The sequence below is a fragment of the Gymnoscopelus microlampas genome (genome assembly GCF_963454915.1).
Source record: "Gymnoscopelus microlampas genome assembly, chromosome: 8".
NCBI lineage: Eukaryota > Metazoa > Chordata > Actinopteri > Myctophiformes > Myctophidae > Gymnoscopelus > Gymnoscopelus microlampas.
In genome coordinates this window covers 12,687,955-12,710,019 of record NC_139945.1, presented here as the reverse complement: position 1 = coordinate 12,710,019, position 22,065 = coordinate 12,687,955, and the positions used below count along the sequence as shown (strand labels likewise).

Here is a 22,065-nt window from a genome sequence, read left to right as displayed (position 1 = left end):
GATCATTAAAATCATAAAATGAACATTGAGTGTGTGCTATTTTTCCTCTGTTTTCACACACCTGCATTCATATATGCACACACATGTGCACAACTAACTAAATGACTGAGTGGTCGCTAAGCCCATAATCAATCACCCCCCTAGATGAATCAGTTACCCGGGTGGGTACATTTATTAACTGTGTGAAGTTGAAATTGGTGCAGGAATTTTGGAGCTCTTTGAACAAGGAGTGGGTGATGATTTTATACACCCCTGTATTCAGATCAGCCATCTTCGCTATCGTTGTACAACACTACTCAGTAGGAGGCCCAATTAAGTCTCCTACCGGACACTACGCCGGTCTTCAAATTGTTGGCTTAGGAATGCGACAAAAACTTAAAAATCTCCATGAATTCAAGGCTTCATGGAGTGTGTAATTGATAGAAAATAAGTAATTTGACTCCTTTAAGTTAACCATTAATCAACCCTGCCCTTTGTGTAGAACAGATCACTGCCCCTAGTGCATTAGTTCTGAAAGTGGGCCCTTGATGGGGTTCCAGTTGGTCCCAGCAAAATGATTCCATATATCAAAATCAGTTTAACCACTTTAACCCTACAGTATATACATAGGCTATAGCCTATCTACAAGCTTGTAGATACTGCTATTTTCCAAAAATCTTGGGGAAAAAATGTTTTAAACGTTTTAAGAACACAAATCCTGTATTGGGGCCCCACAAAATAGTGCTAGGGAGGTGGTCTTCGGGTAAATACATAGGCCTATTCATTAATTACCACTAGAGGGGGCTACCTCCCCATGTTATCTCAAAAGAAAATGTTTTGGATTCATCAACTCAACATACTATGCAACCACCAGGGACTAAACATCGATTTATCTAACAGAACCTTCCTATAAATGGAAGAAATGTTCTAGTTTATTAGGGTATATCTATTTTTCACACCTTAATGAAAATGTATTAACAGACATTGAAACCTGTACAAAAAAATAGTTATTAAAAAGCAAAGTTATTGGAGTTCCTGATGGGGTCACTATCTATGCTGCTATGGTGTATATTATACCTTTGTAATTTTGCTACTATGATGTACTCTGTGATGTGTCTTGGAAGATATTGTATCAATTGTATACATATGGGGTCTTCAAAAGGGGTCCGGGATCCCTACGGGGTCCTCAGAGTTACTATAGGGGGGGCCTACAAATCTTTCAGTGTGATAGGATTATTTTTTTAAACATTAACCACTTGAACACTAGCATCTCCATTCATCCCTTTTCCCAAATGACATCTAGCTTGAAGATCTTGTAGTGCGGCTTGTAGATCGGCTAATTTCGGTGAGGGGATTTGCTGTTGAGGGAAAAAAGAGAAGACTAGGTACAGAGCCAAAGGTCAAAGTTTACAAAGTATACAGAGTTTACGTGGTTAAATGTCTGAAAATACACATTAACGAGAATCCAACATATTCATAGAATAGGTGCAAAAAACATTAATTTACACAACACTGATGATAGTGCAGTCAAACAAGTCTATGAAACCTTGTATGAAATTGATGAAAAAGTGTAATCTGCAACACAATTTTATACAATAGTAAAATGCTGCTTCATCTCTCTCTCAGCTAAGGGGTCCTTGGCCTGAACAAGGTTCCATGATATGGGGTATCATGACATGGTATTGATGCCACTATGGTAAAGTGCATAGGGTGCACACAAAAGCCAGTTTGAATATAGACGTAAACGAAAACAAGAATGCACAGACTGGATAAAGACATGGGGGTTTGACGCATGAGTCTTCTGTAGAGTAAAGACTTCATCATTAGTATTCACTGTCTTAGCTGTATACATTAGAAGATTGAAGGCTGTAAGTGGCACTTAGAGCAATGAATGAACACAAGTTTTCCAAAATATCAGATAAACGCTTGCACTGTGTTGTTGAGAGCCTGTAGAACTGCTACTTTTGAATAGCCAAGGTATGCAATAGGGCTTAATGATTACTGAACAATAATTATAATCCAACATGATAAAGTATACTGATTTTGAAATGGGCATTCTGCATAACAAATCTCCTTACTTTTGCTACTTCAAGTACATTTTGATGCTAATACTTTTGTAGTTTGACGTTGAATGCGGGCCTTTTACTTGTAAACAAACTATTTTGGTGTTTTGGTATTGCTACTTTTAAAGTCAACATCTGAGTAAACTACCCACACACCATCAACTCTCTGACTCCACCTTTCTGGACCGCACGATCACAGATTAGAGGAACTCTCTCCTACAAAACAATTACACACTTATAGCTTGTCAGTTGGATCCCACACAAATCCAACATGGCCAAACAAAAAATGTGGAATGACTGATGTTGGACTTTTGGATGGTCAGTTGGTCACTGTCAGGTTTTGTAGCTATAGCCTAAACTGGTTTGAAACCCAATAATGAATTCGTAACATAAACATAAGCAAGCACTGCCAAGCCATGAGCAAAACAATATGGTTGTTGCAACTGGTTGGTATTATTTTCTGGTATGTATGTTGAATAAAAGTGGTATTATTATACATGTAGAAGAAGGAGACACTGGTGCAGCTCGGACATTTAAGCCTTTTTAATTAGTAAGGTGCTATAAGACAGGAGTGACTGACGTTTCCATGTGGACTACATCTTCCTCAGAGTCATGATTCGTGACATAATCGTGTGATATACCTTGTTTTGTTTTATTTTTAAGTGTTTGATTGATTGAATACTTTATTAGACACAAATGTGAACGGCACGGTGGTACAGTTAGACATTTAGAATAACACAAAAAAAGTCATGGGGACTTGTTTCCATTGTGGTCGTATTCAATTCATTAACAGAGCATCTAATATTACACATTAATACATGGCATCAACAAATATAAACAGATATACGTTTTTGCGCTGTACATAGGTTCACGGCAATCGGACTCTCCGTTTATGATCTGAGGCATTTTGTACAAAACTGGCCACTCCTGCAAACTTAGCCAATCTTAGCCAATCAGGATGGAATATGAAAAATCTGAAAGATTCATCTTAATCACATAAATATAGAGATACTGCGTACCGATTTGCATGATGTTAGGACAAAATATGTAGGAGTAATGTCAAAAACAGACCGATGTGAAACATTCAGGGCAGAGGTTCCCTGACCTCCGTGCTTTCGGCCTTGCGGAGACAAAATAGCCGTCTTATTGTGTAAAAAAACAGTTTTACCAATTATCCGAATGCTCCCGCCCCCCAGGTTATAACGATAGAAAGCAATAAATGATATTTTTTTAAACGATCATCTTTTAATTATTATAATTACAAACTAATAAAAGAACCCTTGTTGTAAAAACAAAAACAAAGTTGTCCTTTAAGTAGTCATGGGGCAGCACCAGCACTGTTACTATTACTTACTTACGTATACTGTACATGTGGCTGCAGTTTAAGCTACACACACGCACGCACGCACGCACGCACGCACGCACGCACACACACACACACACACACACACAGAGTAACAATGAGGTATGTGACACAAGCCTGTGATACGACTTAATTATTGCTGCATCATGTGACCGTTATGCAACTCAGGCTGTGTTCACACTGGCAGCCCAAATCATTCCAGATTGGAATCACATTGGTTTCATCAACTTCATCAAAACTAAAACTAAACAAACAAAGAAAACACATGATTTTTTGGCAAATCATATGAACCACATTCCTGAGCAGTGGTGTAAAGTAACCAAGTATGTTTATTCAAGTATTGTACTTAAGTACAATTTTGAGGATTTTTTTTCCACTTTACTGGAGTATTTCCAGTTTTCAGTACTTTTACTTCTACTCCACTACATCTCAGAATCAAATATACAATGCTCTGTCAGGCTACATAAGAGCCAAAGTGCCCAGACTGCTAGGCCAGCGATAGGCCATACTGTATCTCATTTAACTCTTCTCTGCTTTATTCAGACCTCCTTCATTGGGGCAACTGCATCCAGCACAGGTTAAAAACTAATAATACTGTACATCCCCTCTTTAAGAGTTCATGACAGTCACTTTGCTTATATCTTATGGCCAGTGACTGGCACCAACTACAAAGGGTTCTGTCAAGTAGAAGCTCCACCCACTCACATTCAGGATGCAGGAGCTTCCCTCTGGAGTTGTGGGTGTGGGCTGAACGGTAGACAAACATACAGTACCCACCTCCATGTCTGGGAGCACACAGAGTCACATAGTCTGACAGACAGATAGACAGACAGACAGACAGACAGACAGACAGACAGGCAGGCAGACCAGACAAAGCTACACAACTGCTCTTCCAACTAACACTCTAACACAGATGCACACGATCACACTTGTGAGCCCTGCAGACAGTACAACCATAGTCTGCTACTGTTATCTACTGGGAGCTGCCCAGAGAGAGAGAGAGAGAGAGAGAGAGAGAGAGAGAGAGAGAGAGAGAGAGAGAGAGAGAGAGAGAGAAGAAGAGAAGAGGGTGAATTTAAATGTCAACCTGTTGGACTGTTGCACTGGTCTGTAGTGTTGTTGGGTCTCTGTGTGACGTGGACTCAACAGAACAAGTGGTTTGCATCGTCGCTCCAAGTTTTGCAAGTTCAGTGAAGTGTGTGGACATTTGGACTGAGTGGATAAGTTCAGGTAAACCACATTTCTTCCTACTCCTATTAGAGGTAGGGTAAATGATTTTTGTTGTTGAAAGGTTAAAGCAATATATTGTGATCGTAATCATTGCTATAGAGTGTTTGTCCTGTTACAGGGTCTCCTTGTCTCTCCAGCTCTTTAATAAACAGAAAATACATTTGAAGGTGAGTTAAAAAATGTCAGCCAATCAGGAAAGAGTACCCATTTATCAGCTTCACTTTTATTGTGTTCCAGTTCCAATATTTTCTGTTCATTTCTTTGTGTCATCACTTCCAATTTCACTTTTAATCTGCATCCTGTGTGAGTTCTCTCTGCTGATTGGAATTAATTGGTATCCTGACCTGAACAATCTAGGCTATTTTCTGTTTACTAAAGAGCTGGATGGACGGGAGAACCCTGTTACTGAACTACAACTCTTTATTAATTATTACTATCAGAATATAAAGCTATTTAACATTTATCACTTATAAAAATATCACTTACCCTACCTTAACACTCACAGGACGGGAACCCCTTTTGGGGTTGTTGTTGCTATGTACAGTATACTGTATAGCAACATACTTTTTTTTTGTAATTTTTGAATAAATATTTGAAGTTTTTCAGAAAACTTAGGTCAGGATTTAGAAGGCTTTATAAGAATCGGCCTCAGGTCTAAATGGGTTAAGTTATCTGAAAAGTTGCTATATCAGTGATCAGTGGTGGCCGCGGACCCCCATCTCAAAACATTTAGTTCCAGCGACCACCAGAAGCAAAGATTTTAGTTAAAATGTTCGCTTTAAAATATATATAATTTATATTCAAAGATTTGCAAAAATATTCAAGTTTTTCAAAGATAGCAGATCTACAATGTGCGGCACAAATAAACGCGCTACATGAGCTTGTATATCTGCAATTTTTTTAATAGCCAAAGTTTAAAATAATGGTGAGCCAATGCTTGTTACCGCTATAGCTAAAATCTAAAATGACACCGAAGCTTTCCTGGGTTTTAATGGGTTAAATTAGATGTTTCTCAATTGTAAACAACTAGAAGTTCGGGCCGCTACGCGGCCCGAACGTCTAGCGTGACGCGTCGTTCACTTTGCAGTGCCACCTTACAGGCACCTCACAGTGTGAGAGAGAGTTTTGTGCTCTCCTAAATCCACGGCAGGCTTTGAAAGTACCCACTTCAGAAAGAGGTGACGTGCATCACCTCTCCAATGACCAAAACCCACTATGGAAGCCGTCGAACTGGTGCGATCTGACGGCATCCTAGAATTTATAGGTAGGATGTGATGTCATGCGTGATGTCATGCTGTCGTGAGATTACGTCACACTGGCGTTGTGTCCATATTCGGAGTGATGCAACGTACATACAACATACTGACAACCGACATGGCGCAGGATTCAAATTGTATATATATAGATGTACTTCTGCGCAACAACAGGTGTTAAAGTAGCAGATCTTACAAGCTAGAAACTTGGCGTCAAGCGACTCGTTTCAAGCTTGTAGATCTGCTACTTTAGCTGTTTTTGAATTTGAATCCTGAAAAGTAACAGTTTTGGACATAATGAGGTTTCCACCGGACAGCCGACAGAGACGATTTCCGTGTCTCATTGGCTTTGTTCACACTGCAGACGAATCCCCTTTGTTTCTCAAATCTGATCTTTAGGACTGAGTGTCCACACTGTCATTTGAGAGCAATCAGATCGGATTTATGTGTTCAGAGTGACATTGCAGAACATAACAAATCAAGCTCACAACGCGTCGCTTCACGCCACGTTTCGAGCTTGTAGATCTGCTACTTTTGATATTTTTTTGTGACGCTGTAGCGTGATCAAGTAGGGCGTTAGTTTACGAAAAAACACAAACAGTTAGAATATGGAGATAGGTTTCCGCCCGACAACGACGATACAGTTTAGGCCAAACATCTGATTTTCAGCTGCCAGTGTGAACATAGCCATTGGGTTTTGGATTTCAATTTGACAGTGAGATAACAGATTTAGACTTCATTTTATTGTATTTTTATGTGATGACCCAGATTCCAGTATGTTGTGTTTGCTATAATATAATTATGGAATTATTTCTAAGGAATAAAGACCCTGTTGCAGTGCAGATTGTGTAGTGGTATTGATGGTGATGGTGGTAGTTATTGTAAGGTTCTTCACAGCCTTCCATTGCTTTGACCAATGTCTTTAGAAAACGACTTTACAAACGTTTAAAGTATACAAGAAACTATATGCATTACATAAACTTAAAGACGGGGTGCCGTGATTTTCAGTGATTCCCCCCCCCCCCCCCTAAAACATAATCATCAGGTATTATGGTTATACTAGGAGGAAGATTTTTTTTCAAAAAAGTGTACAGAAATTGTTAAAATTATGTTTTTATGTGGACACGCCTCCAGTTCATTAAGTATACCTGGTTCTCACCTTAGCACCTCCACCACCACCTTAGCACCACCCACCTGTCCTAGTCCCTCCTCCTCCTCATGCCCACACCTGTTGTGTTATGATAATGAGGGGGAGGGTATGTTTTTACTATGTCACTAAAGCGCTGTTTTTCTATTGGCACGTTTGACCCTCAAGGTTTCAGCCTCCAGGTAGAAACTCAAAATAGTCAAAGAAGACATAAAACACCATAAAAACATCACCAGTGGGCTTAATGAAGTTCTATCAACCTCATAGACACATGAAAAACAGAAAAAGTGCAAAACCATGGCACCACCTCTTTAAAGTTAATGCAGCATCACAAGATAAAAGCATATCGTCTCCATCGGGCAGAAACCTCATATGTCCATAACTGCTACTTTTCAGTATTGAAATTCAAAAATAGCAGATCGACAAGCTCGCTACGCGACGCTTCGCGCCGCATTTTGAGCTTGTAGATCTGCAACTTTTGATGCTTTTGTGTGACACTGTAGTGTGATCAAGTAGGGCGTTAATTTATGAAAAAACACAAAAAAAATAAAATAAGAGGTTTCTGCCCGACAGCAACTATATCAGAATCAACTTTGTCACATCACAGATTTACAGGTTTAAAGAAGTGGTTGGAATTTATTTTTGTGCCAGCTCCATTGTCGTCACATACAGTATGTGTGTGTTTGGGTGTGTGTGGGTGTGTGCGTGTGTGCGTGCGTGTTTGTGTGGGTGTGTGCCTGTGTGCGTGCGTGTTTGTGTGGGGGTGTGTGTGTGTAGAATGTTCAACAGGAGGAAATCAGAGGAAGGAGACAGTGCTACTCTCATCGCCATGGCGACCGAGCCAGACCATAATGACTATGGGAGTGTCAACACGCAGCAGGTCTGTCTGTCATCTGGTCTGTCGGTACAGAAACAGGAAGTTAGTCACTAGAAAAACAATAGAGCTACTGGCTGATTACCGGATTACCGGTTCTCAACGTCCGGCCTGGGGACCAACCAGCGGCCCAAATGGAACACTGTAACTCTGAGAGCCAAAATGAACCCGATGGACCCGTAAGATCCAGAGTTACATTAACACTGAGGATTTTACAGTGTAGATTGTGGTTCCAGTATTATTCTAGTTCTGGGATTCTTAAACTAATCTCTCGCCACTGCCCTAAACATGTAAGTACCCGGGAGGAAGTGGACTAAGAAAGGGGAGGAGCTAAACCTAGTTCCTGTTTCTACACAAAAAAGGAGGTAGTGCCCCCAGAGGCAAAAACATGTGTTTTTCCTTCTTTTTGGACCGAATGGGTTCCCATGCAGATTGTTAGGTTATACTGACACCCATTTGATGCTTTTCCCCCCTCTTTTTTTCCCGAGACCCCAATCTACACTGTACAATCCTCACTGTTAATTTGACTCTGAGAGTGTACAGTGGTTCCGTTTGTACTCACTCAGTAACAGACCAGTAAGAGTCCATTTGGATTCTTAATAGTGACCTTCAGGTCAGAAACAGGATGGTGTCAAAGGTTGTGTCCAACCATAAGGTCTAAATGTCTCAATAGAAGAGCACGGAGACCAAATACAACCACCCCAATTGTACAAGTTATATTGTATTAGCATTCTCTACTATTCAGATCGGACTGAAATAAAAATGTATTCACAAAAAAAAAAGACATAACAGAGCGTTAAGTGATTATAGCTTTGATAAGAGTAAAATAAACTGACAAAATGTATAATAATCTTTTTCCCCAGAATCCTCAGTGGTCGCTACAGGACAGGAACACGTTCAGTGATGGAATAACTATAATCGGTGAGTAGAAAGAAAAACAAAATATGAATACAAATGACTTGATTACCAGCTAAACACTGTAGGAGAATGTTTTATTGTCACATCACAGGTTTACAGGTAAATATATAAAAAGCGGGTGAAATACATTTTTGTGCAAGCTCCGTTGTTTTGCAGTTATGTCCAGAAAGAGAAAGAAAAGAGCAAGAGGGGGGAGGGGTGGGGGGGGCAGGGTGAGCAAGGAGAGTAAAAAAGATAAATCAAACAGAATATTATATCTTCATACAATACATACACATAGCATATCCATTTCGGTACAGTATTTATGAGATTAGACATAAGGTTCATGAACGCATGTCAGCAGGTATCGGCTAATAGTATACATGATATTAGATGTTAAGGTGCAAAAAGAGTATCAGCGCGATCGTTCATGAAGGTTAAATAATCTGTTATTATACTATAATAACTTTATAAGTCATTGTTATCTTATCTGCCTTTAAGATATCATATCGTCTCTGTTGGGTGGAAACCTCATACTGTATGTCCAAATCTGTTACTTTTCAGGATTCAAATTCAAAAGCGTCAAAAGTAGCAGATCTGCAAGCCCAAAACGCGTTTCGAGCTTGTTGATCTGCTACTTTTGATACTTTTGTGTGACGCTGTAGTAAGATCAAGTAGGACGTTAATTTATAAGAAAACACAAAAAGTTAAAATATGGAGATAAGGTTTCTGCCCGACAACAACGATATAACAAAATATGACTATAGATTATAATGACTTACTGTAATACTACTACTGCTACCGTCTGTCTCTAGCAGAACAGATGCTGTCCTTCTGTACAATACTGTATATTGACTCAGACCTGTTATGTCAACATGTCACCTTCTACCAACAGTCCTGTCAACAGTGTAAATGTCAAACTGTTGCATCCGCACCCACAAGATAAAACAAAAAAATCAACAAACCATATAGAGTTAAACAAACATATAAGTTAACATGTTAGATTAACTGAGATACTGGAAGCTATATTTTGTGTAATGAATAATACTATCTGAATGGATGTTGTGTCTAATGTATAGTCTATACTATCTAACTATATAAATGGCGAGCGACTTCCGCACCCTAGGTGCGACACCCCACAGCTCTGTTATCGAATAAACAACGCACCGCCAGACCACATGTCGCCAACTGACTCGCCACGGCGGCCGCGCTGAATTTACGCGTCGCGTAGGGGACCTCTCATTGCTCACTACACCTTTTCCACCGCGCAACATAATTAATTCTACTCACCAAATGTCGGACAAAACGGAAGGGGAGGCAGCTTCGTACCGTTTACCGTGCACACCACCGACACCGCACGGCGACGGGTTTCGCCGAAACAACACGAGCGGCCGCCATTGCACTCTGCCCATGTCCTCCACAACAGCACACACACAGCTCCTTTGCTTCAACCCCCCCCCCTTCTTACGTACCTCCTTTGTTCCACCCAGGCCGTTACTTTCACTTCACTCATGTCTCGATCACAATATGTCCGTCCTTCACGTGCCATGTTCATCCCAAACACAAAAACAAACAGCCACCGCCACAGCACAGCACGTTGCCCAGGCTAATGTGGTAAACAAACCTGCCTAGGTTCATGACACCACAGGACTCGACAGTGATGTCATCATTATGCAACCCGGAAGTACAAATACCAAGGATAGGTCAGTGATGTCAGTCGGGTTGCCAAGTTTGCTGCCAGGTTTTAAAAAACAAGCGACAGAAACAAGCAAACCGTGCATGAAAAAAAAAAAAACTGCCGAAGGGGTCCGCCATGTTCCAGGGGGGTCCCCGGGGGTCCCAACACTCACAGGGGTCGGCGGACCACCAGGGGGTCCGCGGACCACCAAAGTAACAATCACTATTAACATTTTTTCCAATTTTTTTTTTTTTTTTTTTTTTTTTTTTTTTTGACACTTTTACTCCGGCGATTTGGGTACCACAATATACACGTACCCACGCTGGGCCCCGTGCGCGGCTGGGGTTGAGGGGGGCGTAGCCCCCCGAAACTCTAGTAGACTATACATTAGACACAACATACTGTCTGAATGGAGGTTGTGTATTATAGTTTAGCTGTCTGAATAGATGTTGTCTAATGTACTGTATACGTATATATAACGCCGGGAATTGAACCCCGGTCTCTCACGTGGGAAGGGACTCTAAAGCCAAACATGTTAACCACTAGCCTATAAGAGACTAGCCGATAAGAGCCTCTTTGGCCAGCGGAGATATTAGGCTTTTGGTCTTCAGGTCAACGGACCACAGCTAAGAAGACACTGTTTACTACAAACTGGTTGAACACCTTCACATGCACTATGTTGAAGGATGTATGTAGACTTGCTCTGCAGTAGCAGAACCAAATTCATAATTTGTTTAGATTTTAATTCCTTGAAAAAACAATCTTAAAAGTGTGTGTGTGTGTGTGTGTGTGTGTGTGTGTGTGTGTGTGTGTGTGTGTGTGTGTGTGTGTGTGTGTGTGTGTGTGTGTGTGTGTGTGTGTGTGTGTGTGTGTGTGTGTGCGCGCGTGTGTGGATAGATTTTGTCCTGGTGTGGGAGGAGAGTTGGGTGGAGCAGAGTGGAGGTAAAACAACCGTCCCTTCCTCTGACAGGAAAGCGAGGGAGGACTTCTTGGCTGGACTTCAAACTGCTGGCGTTCTCCAACAACTAGTAAGCACATAAAACATGTGATTGGTATTTAAGATAGTCAAAGGGACAGTGCCCCCTGTGCCCTCAATATCCTCATACCTGTCTACCGTAACTTCTCCAATGTGAACACTAGAGGGAGCGACAACGATCTGGTACCCATTTTTAGAACAAACATGAGCAAATTCTCATTCTACTTTGCCACCAAAATGTGGAATGTCCTGACACCAACCATTATAGGATATAAATCACTGGTTTCTTTCCAAAAAATATCTATCAAGAGACCTCAAGGGGAGGTAAAAGCTAGATCCCCATTCCCCTTTAATAGTGCTAGTATTTGTGGATGACATGTATTATAGTGTACATTTTGTATGCTATGTTGATGAATTGAATACATAGGACCACAATGGAAACAAGTCACCAGAACTTTTTTGTGTTTTTTAGCCTTAATATCTGACTGTACCTTGTGCCGTTTACATTTCAATCATTCAATCAATATGACTACAGGAGAAAACTAGATTGCTTATCGCCGGCCATTCCAGCCCGGCGGAGCTAATTAACTAAGTGGATTTTTTGAAAAACAAAATACAGTAAATACTCAATCAAACACAATAACAGCTTAATTACGTTTCCTTCATTGACTTCCAAAAAGCTTTTGACACTGTACAACTGGGAGAAAAGATGAGAAGATGATAGGGCCATGATAGCGGTAAGCTACAGTATTGGACTGGAGCCAAAGTTTTGACCCACGATGGTGAGACTGAAGAGTTTGACATACTCTTGGGCGTTTACGGTGTGATACGTTGGCCCCCTTCCTGTTTATTGGGGCGATGGAAACATCGCCGCAATGAAACTCGCAATCAGTGGCAGGGAGGAGACACTGGGCCCTATTTTGTGTGTCTTAATTACCAGGTCTTATGACTTAACTTAAGACCTGGAGGCGTGGCCAATGCTGTTTGGCTATTTTGAGTGGCCAAAATTTGCCACGCCTTCAGGTCTTAAATGAAGTCATAAGACTTGTTACGCAAAATAGGGCAAAATAAGACTCCACGAATACATCCCATCACGATCACAGACCTCGACTATACAGATGGCATTGTCCTAGTCTCGGACACAGGGGGAACTACCACTGGCAGTAGAGTGCAGGAAGATTTGCCAAGAAAACCAAAGTAATGGCACTCAAAGTGGGGGACAGAAACGTTTTTACTGCCAGCAGGACGGTGCTTGAGAAAGTCAAGGACTTCAAATGTCTCTGTGCCTGGACCGCCTCGACGAACAGGATCTGAAGGTCCGGAGGGCACTCGCCGGTAATGCCTTGTACGGGATGAGGACAGTGTGGAAATCTGAGAAGGAACGTGACCTCAAGATGCAGTTGTTCGAGGCTACAGCAGAATCAGTACTGCTGTACAGGGCTGAGATATGGACGCTCACAATACAGCAGGAAAAGGCCCCGCATGGCGTCTAGCCGTCTACACTAGAAGGCTATACAAATGGCACTTGATGTCACGGGCGGACCACATCAGAAATGTGGACCTCTTACAGAGGCCTCCTGCAGGTCACGGACAAGGTCAGGGAGAGAAGGATGAGGCTAGCTGGGCACTGTGGGATGAGGAGGAGAAAGCAGATTACATGCTCTTTACAAAGTTTGGGAAAAATGGGAATAACATGGACATTGCTGCTGTCCATGGTGCTCACTGATGGTTGTTGTGTAGTGGTTATTGATATTATTGTTAATAGATGAGAATTAAGCCCTGTATACTGGTTGTACACCGAATAGCGAAAATAGTTGTTTTTTAAGTAACTGAAATGAATTGTTATTGACTAATATCGATCCTGTATATTTGATGATATGTACATGTATTTGTATTGTATTAATTCCCACTGCAACCCCCGGCGCGTGCACAGGCTTGCGCGCGCGCGCGCGCACACACACACACACACACACACACACACACACACACACACACACACACACACACACACACACACACACACACACACACACACACACACACACACACACACACACACACGCCATATAAAACCCACACAGCTTTACAAAAAAGGCCTCAATGGAAATGAGCTCTCAAGCTTTTTGGTGTTTATCTTTTCGATTGCTGTTTGCACGTTGTGCGCAGGATCTGTGTCAATAAAGAAGTCACTGAATCAACCAATCAATGTCCACAGACCAGGACACCGGAGTAGAGTAGGGAATGTAGAGAACCTCCATGTTTGCCTTGGTAAGACTCTGTGTCAACAAGCTTGAACAGAGCAGAAATGTCATCACATTGATGCTCTATAGTTATATGTGCCACCTGCTTCAGAAAAGCAGATTGACTGCAACATTGTTGTAACAGGTGTTCACCAAGTGGTGAATAAAATACACTGTCAAATACGACTGAAATAGTTCATAATAGGCTACAACCTGGAAAACAACAGTGTTGTTGTTTTTGGCTTTTTAGTGTGCCACTTTTTCTCCCCATTGTTAAGTTTTTGTCATTATGCCAATTAATTCCTCTCCACACACATTGTGTGTGTGTGGGGTGTAACTGCTGTTGTTTTCTACTGGCTCACATGCCAGTGAGGAGCCCCCACCGGGGGGACATAGAGCCTAGTCCTCCCAGCCTCCCGCCCAACACTCCCCGCTGACAGGTGCCGCCCCCCAGCCCGTATAGGTACGTGCACTGACAAATATCCTCCTCCCTGCCCGACTTCCCTCCCCCGAATATGATTGTGTTCGTATATATATATATATAGACACTCGACAAAGCCGGATGCACCACGGTGGATTCGAACCCTCAGACACAGTGTTGTTAACCACTTGGTAACCACTTTCAACCTGATGTCCCTATTTTGGTCATTATAGGCGAAAATGTTCAAACATTTTCCAACATGGTGAAAATAGTAGGCTACTGTAGATCTACTAGCTACTGTAGATTTTACACCTGGCGGCTATTTTCACTGTTCGGCATACGACTATATATAGTATACTAGAGTTTCGGGGGGCTATGCCCCCCTCAACCCCAGCCGCGCACGGGGCCCAGCGTGGGTACGTGTATATTGTGGTACCCAAATCGCCGGAGTAAAAGTGTCCAAAAAGGAAAAAAAATAATAAAATAAAAAATAAAAAATTTGGAAAAAATGTTAATAGTGATTGTTACTTTGGTGGTCCGCGGACCCCCTGGTGGTCCGCCGACCCCTGTGAGTGTTGGGACCCCCGGGGACCCCCCTGGAACATGGCGGACCCCTTCGGCAGTTTTTTTTTTTTCATGCACGGTTTGCTTGTTTCTGTCGCTTGTTTTTTAAAACCTGGCAGCAAACTTGGCAACCCGACTGACATCACTGACCTATCCTTGGTATTTGTACTTCCGGGTTGCATAATGATGACATCACTGTCGAGTCCTGTGGTGTCATGAACCTAGGCAGGTTTGTTTACCACATTAGCCTGGGCAACGTGCTGTGCTGTGGCGGTGGCTGTTTGTTTTTGTGTTTGGGATGAACATGGCACGTGAAGGACGGACATATTGTGATCGAGACATGAGTGAAGTGAAAGTAACGGGCTGGGTGGAACAAAGGAGGTACGTAAGAAGGGGGGGGGTTGAAGCAAAGGAGCTGTGTGTGTGCTGTTGTGGAGGACATGGGCAGAGTGCAATGGCGGCCGCTCGTGTTGTTTCGGCGAAACCCGTCGCCGTGCGGTGTCGGTGGTGTGCACGGTAAACGGTACGAAGCTGCCTCCCCTTCCGTTTTGTCCGACATTTGGTGAGTAGAATTAATTATGTTGCGCGGTGGAAAAGGTGTAGTCAGGGTTGGGAGGGTTACTTTTAAAAAGGAATCCCCTACAGTTACAAGTTACTTGCTAAAAAATGTAGTTAGTAACGTAATCCCGATTACTCCATTTAAAAAGTAACTATAGTTACTTTCAGTTACTTTTGGATTACTTTTAAGTAGGGATGTCCCGATCACGTTTTTTTGCTCCCGATCCGATCCCGATCTTTTGATTTTGAGTATTTGCCGATCCTGATCTTTCCCGATCCGATCTTTTCATTTTTAAAAATATTTTTAAATTATAATTTATGCATGTAGAATTTATTTTTATCATTTATTTTGTAGCAATAAAAGACAATATGTCTCAAAACACTGGCTGACAGTTGAATTATTGCCAACAAAATAAATGTTAATTAAAGAAATTAAGACAAATACTGAATCTCTGAACATTGGCTTGCAGTTATCGCACATAGCCAAAATACAATAATAATATTAGGCTTGTCATTCAGGATGGAAAATAAAGTTGTCATTTTTTTGGGGAGAAGTGGAACGTAGAAGTCATTTAAGTTTAGCGTGAGGGAGAGGGTCTACTCTGATTACTACAGCAGGGGTCCCCAAGGTTTTTTTTAGCTAAGGGAGAGATGAAGCAGGGACCCCCACTACATATTGTATAAAATTTGTGTTGCAGATGAAACCTTTTCATAGATTTCATAGATAGCTTCATAGACTTGTTCAACAGCACTGTCATCAGTGTATTTATCAGACATGTCAAACTCTCAGTACTTAGTAAAGTTGAGCCTAGGCTCTGTACTTGGTCTGCTCTTTTCCCCTCTACCTCTTCTTGTTCCCCTCAGAATATAGGGATATTAGGGTTCATGTGGTTAATGTAAATACAAGAAAAAGGTCCTATCACGCAAATATTTGGAGACCCCCCAGACTTGATATCTACACTACAGAAAACATTCAGTTGGACATTAAACACACACACACACACACACACACACACACACACACACACACACACACACACACACACACACACACACACACACACACACACACAGAGCTGACATTAATTAGTGCTGTTGATTGCTATGTGGTCAAATGCGCATACAGGCTCAACGAGCCATCGTTAATCAGTTAGTGTTACACAGCTGACTGCCAATATGCGCATTTCTGTTGAAAACGCATCACTGACAGGCTGATGAAGGCTATACATAGACTAGATAAAATAAATAGAATATACCAAGTTACTATCAGAACCTAGTAACAATCAGAACCAAAGAAAGACACTTTAATAGATTATAGTCCCTTTAACCAAACCATCTGATCAGTTTAAGGTTAAGAGTAAAGGCTTTTATGCAGGAACAGCGCTGCAAAGAGGACGAAAAAGAGTCTGTAGTGTTGCCTAGTCTGATTATTATAAGCCACTTTGGGCTCATTTTTCTGAAGTTGCTTGTAAATAATGGTAGAACGGTTGTGAGCTTGTAGATCGTCTATTTTCAAATAGCCAACATATATAAATATGCACATTGTTTAATGGACGACATATATAGCTATGAAGTGCTTATGTGGCCTTTTATAGTCGCTTCTTTTGTGCTTGTTTTCATAGACCTATTTGCTTATTTCTCTCGCAAAGTCTGGCAACACCGCTGTTGATGCAACATTAGCAGCCTCCAGTCTGTGAGGATTTTTGACACAGAGACGCGCTGCGCTCAACTCCAATCTATTGCGGTCTGTGTGCGGACTAGTGTGCGCTCTTGCAGGTGGCTGTTTGGTGTTATAATAATTTATAACTTGTTTGTAAAATTAATGAGGGGAAGGGGAGAACGTAACCCTCCTGTAACGCCCGTTACAACACCCCCGTTACTGTAATCCAGATTACACATTTTAAAATGTACTCTAGGACGTTACCGTTACGTTTTTTTTGTACTCCGTTACGTAACGGCGTTACATGTAATCCGTTACTTCCCAACCCTGGGTGTAGTGAGCAATGAGAGGTCCCCTACGCGACGCGTAAATTCAGCGCGGCCGCCGTGGCGAGTCAGTTGGCGACATGTGGTCTGGCGGTGCGTTGTTTATTCGATAACAGAGCTGTGGGGTGTCGCACCTAGGGTGTGGAAGTCGCTCGCCATTTATATAGTTAGATAGTCATCAGTCAGCTGTTCAGGAAAAGCAGGTGGTTGAGGCGTTCCTATTATGATAATGGTTGTTTATATGAGTAGATGAAAAGATTGAGAGTACAGATAGCGGTAGGCTTTAGATGTTACAGCCAACCTTCTGTCACTACCAGGCTACCTGGTCTGAAACACCTGGGACAACGCTCCACACAATCCCAAACTCCCCATTGCAGTTAGAAAGGTAGACTCTCCCCTAATTTTCCGCCGTAATCTGAAGACTCCACCTCAGCCCTTAATCTAGATATGACTACCATGCTGACATACCTTGGTCATTTGTGTTTGTTACTTATAGGCTTGTTTTTTCTTGACCACATTGTAAAAACAATAGATAGCACATTATTTAGATTGTTTACCTGGTATCCTATAGTTTCATTGTACAGATTATTATTTTGATAGTATATATTGTTTACATGCTATAGGTTCTTGGTTTACCTAGACAATGTCCCTCAGCATTTGATGCATTAAATTGTAAATTTCTGCTACAACTACTATTACTAGGTATTTTGTATAGACGTTGAATAATGTGTTTGTGCGTGCGTGCGCATGTATCTTTCCATTTCTCAGACAGAAGTTCAGCAAGCAAAGAAAAAGATCTGCTACGTTCTCCTTAGCGCCCCCTGGAGTGTTCTGTGTTACTATGCTGAAGAGATCAGTCTCCGTGTCCCACTGGAGGTAAGCTGCCCTGACCCCTGACCTCTAACCCTTAACCCGTAACCCTGATCCTGACTCCTCACTAGCCCTAAGTTCCCATAACAGCGCTAATATAATATGTACCATTACGTTATACAATGTAAAATATTGTACAATACATATCATTAGATAACTAGTGTGCACTGGTGCAGGTGGTAACCGCCCCAAACCTCAACTGGACCCAGACAGTTCTGGAGAAGATGTCACTTCCCAACCCACTGTGTCAGGATGTCCCCAACCCCCCACCGTACCACTACACCTGTCAGTTCAGAAACAACAAGATGGAGAGGTAAGACCCCAACCAACCCCCCACCTTACCACTACACCTGTCAGTTCAGAAACAACAAGATGGAGAGGTAACGAGAGGTACGATGGCACCACCTTTTTAAACAGCGAAAATAGCTAGATCTACCGTCAAGGTTGAAAATTGACTTGTAGATCTGCTACTTCTATTTGTCGTACAAAGTAATTTAGTAAAGAGGGTTTTGGGTGAAATTGGTTAAGAGTGGTTCAAATGCAGTGCTCAGAGCTAGCACATACTGTATAGGCTACACTTATGAAAATGGGTGGCTTATTTTTACTTTGCATATCTTATGCATATTCCCAAGCATATCTGAAGTTGTTTTATTGGATACGGAACAATGTTTCAACCTAATGCACCTAATACCTTTTAGACAAAGTATTTTAAATATAACTGTGTTGTTTGCCTAATAAAATATTCAATCAACATGTTCTCTTATACACATGGGGGAGGAAATGATAAAGAGGAACACATTTGAATTTTACTTGAAAGTGGTTAAAATGCAGTGCTCGGAGCTCACAGCACATATACACATATGAAAATGAGTGGCTTATTTTTACTTTGCATATCTTATTTGAGATACAGATTTGTAATTGTCACACTCTGTCTCGGGTGAGGGTAGTGTGCAACCTCCTGGCACAATTAGACAAAGGATGGCAAGGCACACAGTTTGGCAGGTTTTAACATTGTTTATTTATTTTAAGTGTCATAAAAGTGGCAAAACAAGGAGACCAGATATATCTGAAAATAAATAATATTCCGAAACAAATACTTCATACTTAAGATAAATCAAGTATTAAAATAAATACAACAAATGATCAAGCCATCGAAATTCTATAATAATAAATATAAATAATACACATAAATGCATTTTAACCATGGTTTTAACTCTATATATAACAAATCAAAACTTCACTTCCTTAGCAAACAGCAGTAGACATGCAGCAGCAGACTGACAAAAATATTCAGCCATTTTATACCACATGGCCCCTCCCTCTAGACAGACCAAATAATCAGGGTGATCTACAATATGTCACTTCGGTCCACTAGAAATAAACCCGCACACAAATACATTATGTACATTTCATTTCGTTCAAGTCATAGATATTTTAACTTTCCTTTCAGTAGGCTACTACTGTCCAGTGTCCCTATTTGACACACTCGAACCCTTGCCCACAGACAAAGAGTTGGTTTGGACCAATCTCGCCCCAATCAGTGGTTGGCTACAGGTGCGTTTCCTGGCAAACCTATAAAATGACCTGAACCCCCTTTGGACTCTTTTGTTCCACAGCAGAGCTAAAGTGGCAGAGAGATGATGTAAATTCTTGGTGATTCTCTTCTTCAATTAAGTAACTCTGCAGTCTGTAGTTTGCTTGTTATTTTGTGTCCATACACCACCGAGCAAGCGTGCACTCTTGATGGCCATGTACAGCACAAACAGTTGGCATTGTCCCTTTTTCAATGTGGTCACATAGTCACAGTAATTTACCAGGGCTGCCAAGTTTCAGGAAAATCTAGGAGTGAGACTCATCAGGGACGCACACATGCACGCGATTCTTAAAATGTAAAATTCTCTATTTAGTTGTCTTAGGGTCTTCTTTCATTTGTATCAGTCATTGCCATCAAACAATATATGTGAAGAGGTTAAATTGCGTGAATCATTATGAAATTGTGTAACGTAACGCCTGGGATTCGAACCCAGGTCTCACATGTGGAAAGCCAACATCTTAACCGCTAAGCCAAAGAAAATTGCCTATAGCTTGGAGGAGATATTAGGCTTTCACGCAATCAGGCTGAGGTTGTGAACCTCTGTTACACTTATAATGTTGAATGGGAAATGCAAATGTATGTCTTTATCTCAGCTAACATGAAAAGAGGGGGAAGTCCTGCACTCTGAAGTTGTTTTATTGAATACGGAACAATGTTTCAACCTGATGGCAGGTCAGTTGGTTCTGTATTCAATAAAACATTGTTTCAACATTTTATGATAAAGAGGAACACATTTGAATTTTACTGGCAGCTGGAGGTACAGTACATGCAGGTAGTGGTGGAAAAAGTACTCGCATCAAAATGTACCTAAAGTACCAAAAGTAAAAGTACTCATTATGCAGAAGTTTTCAAAAAAACATTTTGAAAATAGATCTACCAGCTCACAATGCGTGGCACCGCGAGCTTGTAGATCGGCTATTTTCAAATAGCCGAAATGTTTATAGGGCTGAAGTGGTTACTGTATGTTTTGTAATAGTATCTACAAAGTAACTAGTAACTAAAGTTTTCAAATTATTGTAGTGGAGTAAAAATTACAATATTTGCCTCTGCTATGTAGTGGAGTAGAAGTGAAAATACCTCAAAACTGTACTTAAGCACAGTACTTGAGTAAAAGTAATTAGTTAACACCAATGCATGCAGATGTCATGGCAGCAACAGCAGCATGACAATGACACACAGGAGAGGTTCAGGTAAAGAGAGTCAACAACCAAACCAAGACAAATAAGAATAAAATACTCTTTACTATAATAGTAAATGAGTGAGCACATGTACAGTCTATCAATAATTATACAGTGAATATAATATGAATGAATGCCAGGTAACCTACTGAACAGCACTGGTTCCCAAACTTTTAAGCCTGTGACCCGAAAAGAGAAATTTGATGTCCCCCCGGGACCCAAACAAGTGAAAATAGAAGATCTTCAAGCTCACAATCCGTTGTGGTAACATGGTAACATGGTATGTAACATGGTACCGTGTTACATTTTACATTTGCACACAGGTTTCTTGGCAGTAGGGACATGGAGACATTCTTCAAACCAACCCAGAGACACCAAGTGGTGAGTGTCTCTGATAAAAATCTGTTACTAACTGTACAACCAATTGTATATTATTATTAGCTACTGTATATTACTGCTATACTACTGTTAACTACTATAACAACTATAACAACTACTACTACTATATGCTAATACTGCACTGCTATTACTACAAGTAGTAGGACTATTACCACCACGATTACTATAGTGTGTGTGTGTGTGTGTGTGTGTGTGTGTGTGTGTGTGTGTGTGTGTGTGTGTGTGTGTGTGTGTGTGTGTGTGTGTGCGTGCGTGCGTGCGTGCGTGCGTGCGTGCGTGCGTGCGTATGTGCCAGCTGTATGAGATCTTAGCCAGGACTCCGTACGGGGTGGTGGAGAAAGGTGAGGTGGGAATCGACCGGCTGCTCAGTGAGCAGGTCTTCACTGCTGCCTTCCCCCTGCACCAGGTACCTGACGCACGCACGCACACGAGCACACACACAACCACACACACACACACACACACAGCATGTTTTTATACATTTTATTTGCATATCTTTTCTTTTAGTTTCTTTTTTGCACCTCTAGGATGAAAGATAATATATGTAATTTGCCCGTGTTGTTTATTACATGAAACGGGAAAGAGGCCGTGTTGTTACATTTATTGTGTGTGTGTGTGTGTGTGTGTGTGTGTGTGTGTGTGTGTGTGTGTGTGTGTGTGTGTGTGTGTGTGAGAGAGAGAGAGAGAGTGAGTTAGAGAGAGAGAGGCTTATCGGAGACCCTAGCTGAAGTCGCCATATAAACCACAGACTGTTTCAGATGCAAGCCACTGGCAGAATAGCTAAATAGCTGCTTC

General features: G+C 41.4%; 1 protein-coding gene across 1 annotated transcript in view; it reads left to right on the top strand.

Moving 5' to 3' along the window:
• The first annotated feature begins 4,223 nt into the window (after positions 1-4,223).
• ano7 (anoctamin 7) overlaps positions 4,224-22,065 on the top strand; it is a 32,711-nt gene continuing 14,869 nt past the window's right edge. The window contains exons 1-8 of the mRNA XM_084064992.1: positions 4,224-4,635; positions 7,813-7,915; positions 8,773-8,830; positions 11,382-11,512; positions 17,998-18,105; positions 18,276-18,412; positions 21,195-21,252; positions 21,566-21,676. Of these exons, the coding sequence (XP_083921118.1) occupies positions 7,814-7,915; positions 8,773-8,830; positions 11,382-11,512; positions 17,998-18,105; positions 18,276-18,412; positions 21,195-21,252; positions 21,566-21,676 (705 nt within the window). The 5' untranslated portion in view covers positions 4,224-4,635; position 7,813. The remainder of the gene's footprint in view (positions 4,636-7,812; positions 7,916-8,772; positions 8,831-11,381; positions 11,513-17,997; positions 18,106-18,275; positions 18,413-21,194; positions 21,253-21,565; positions 21,677-22,065) is intronic.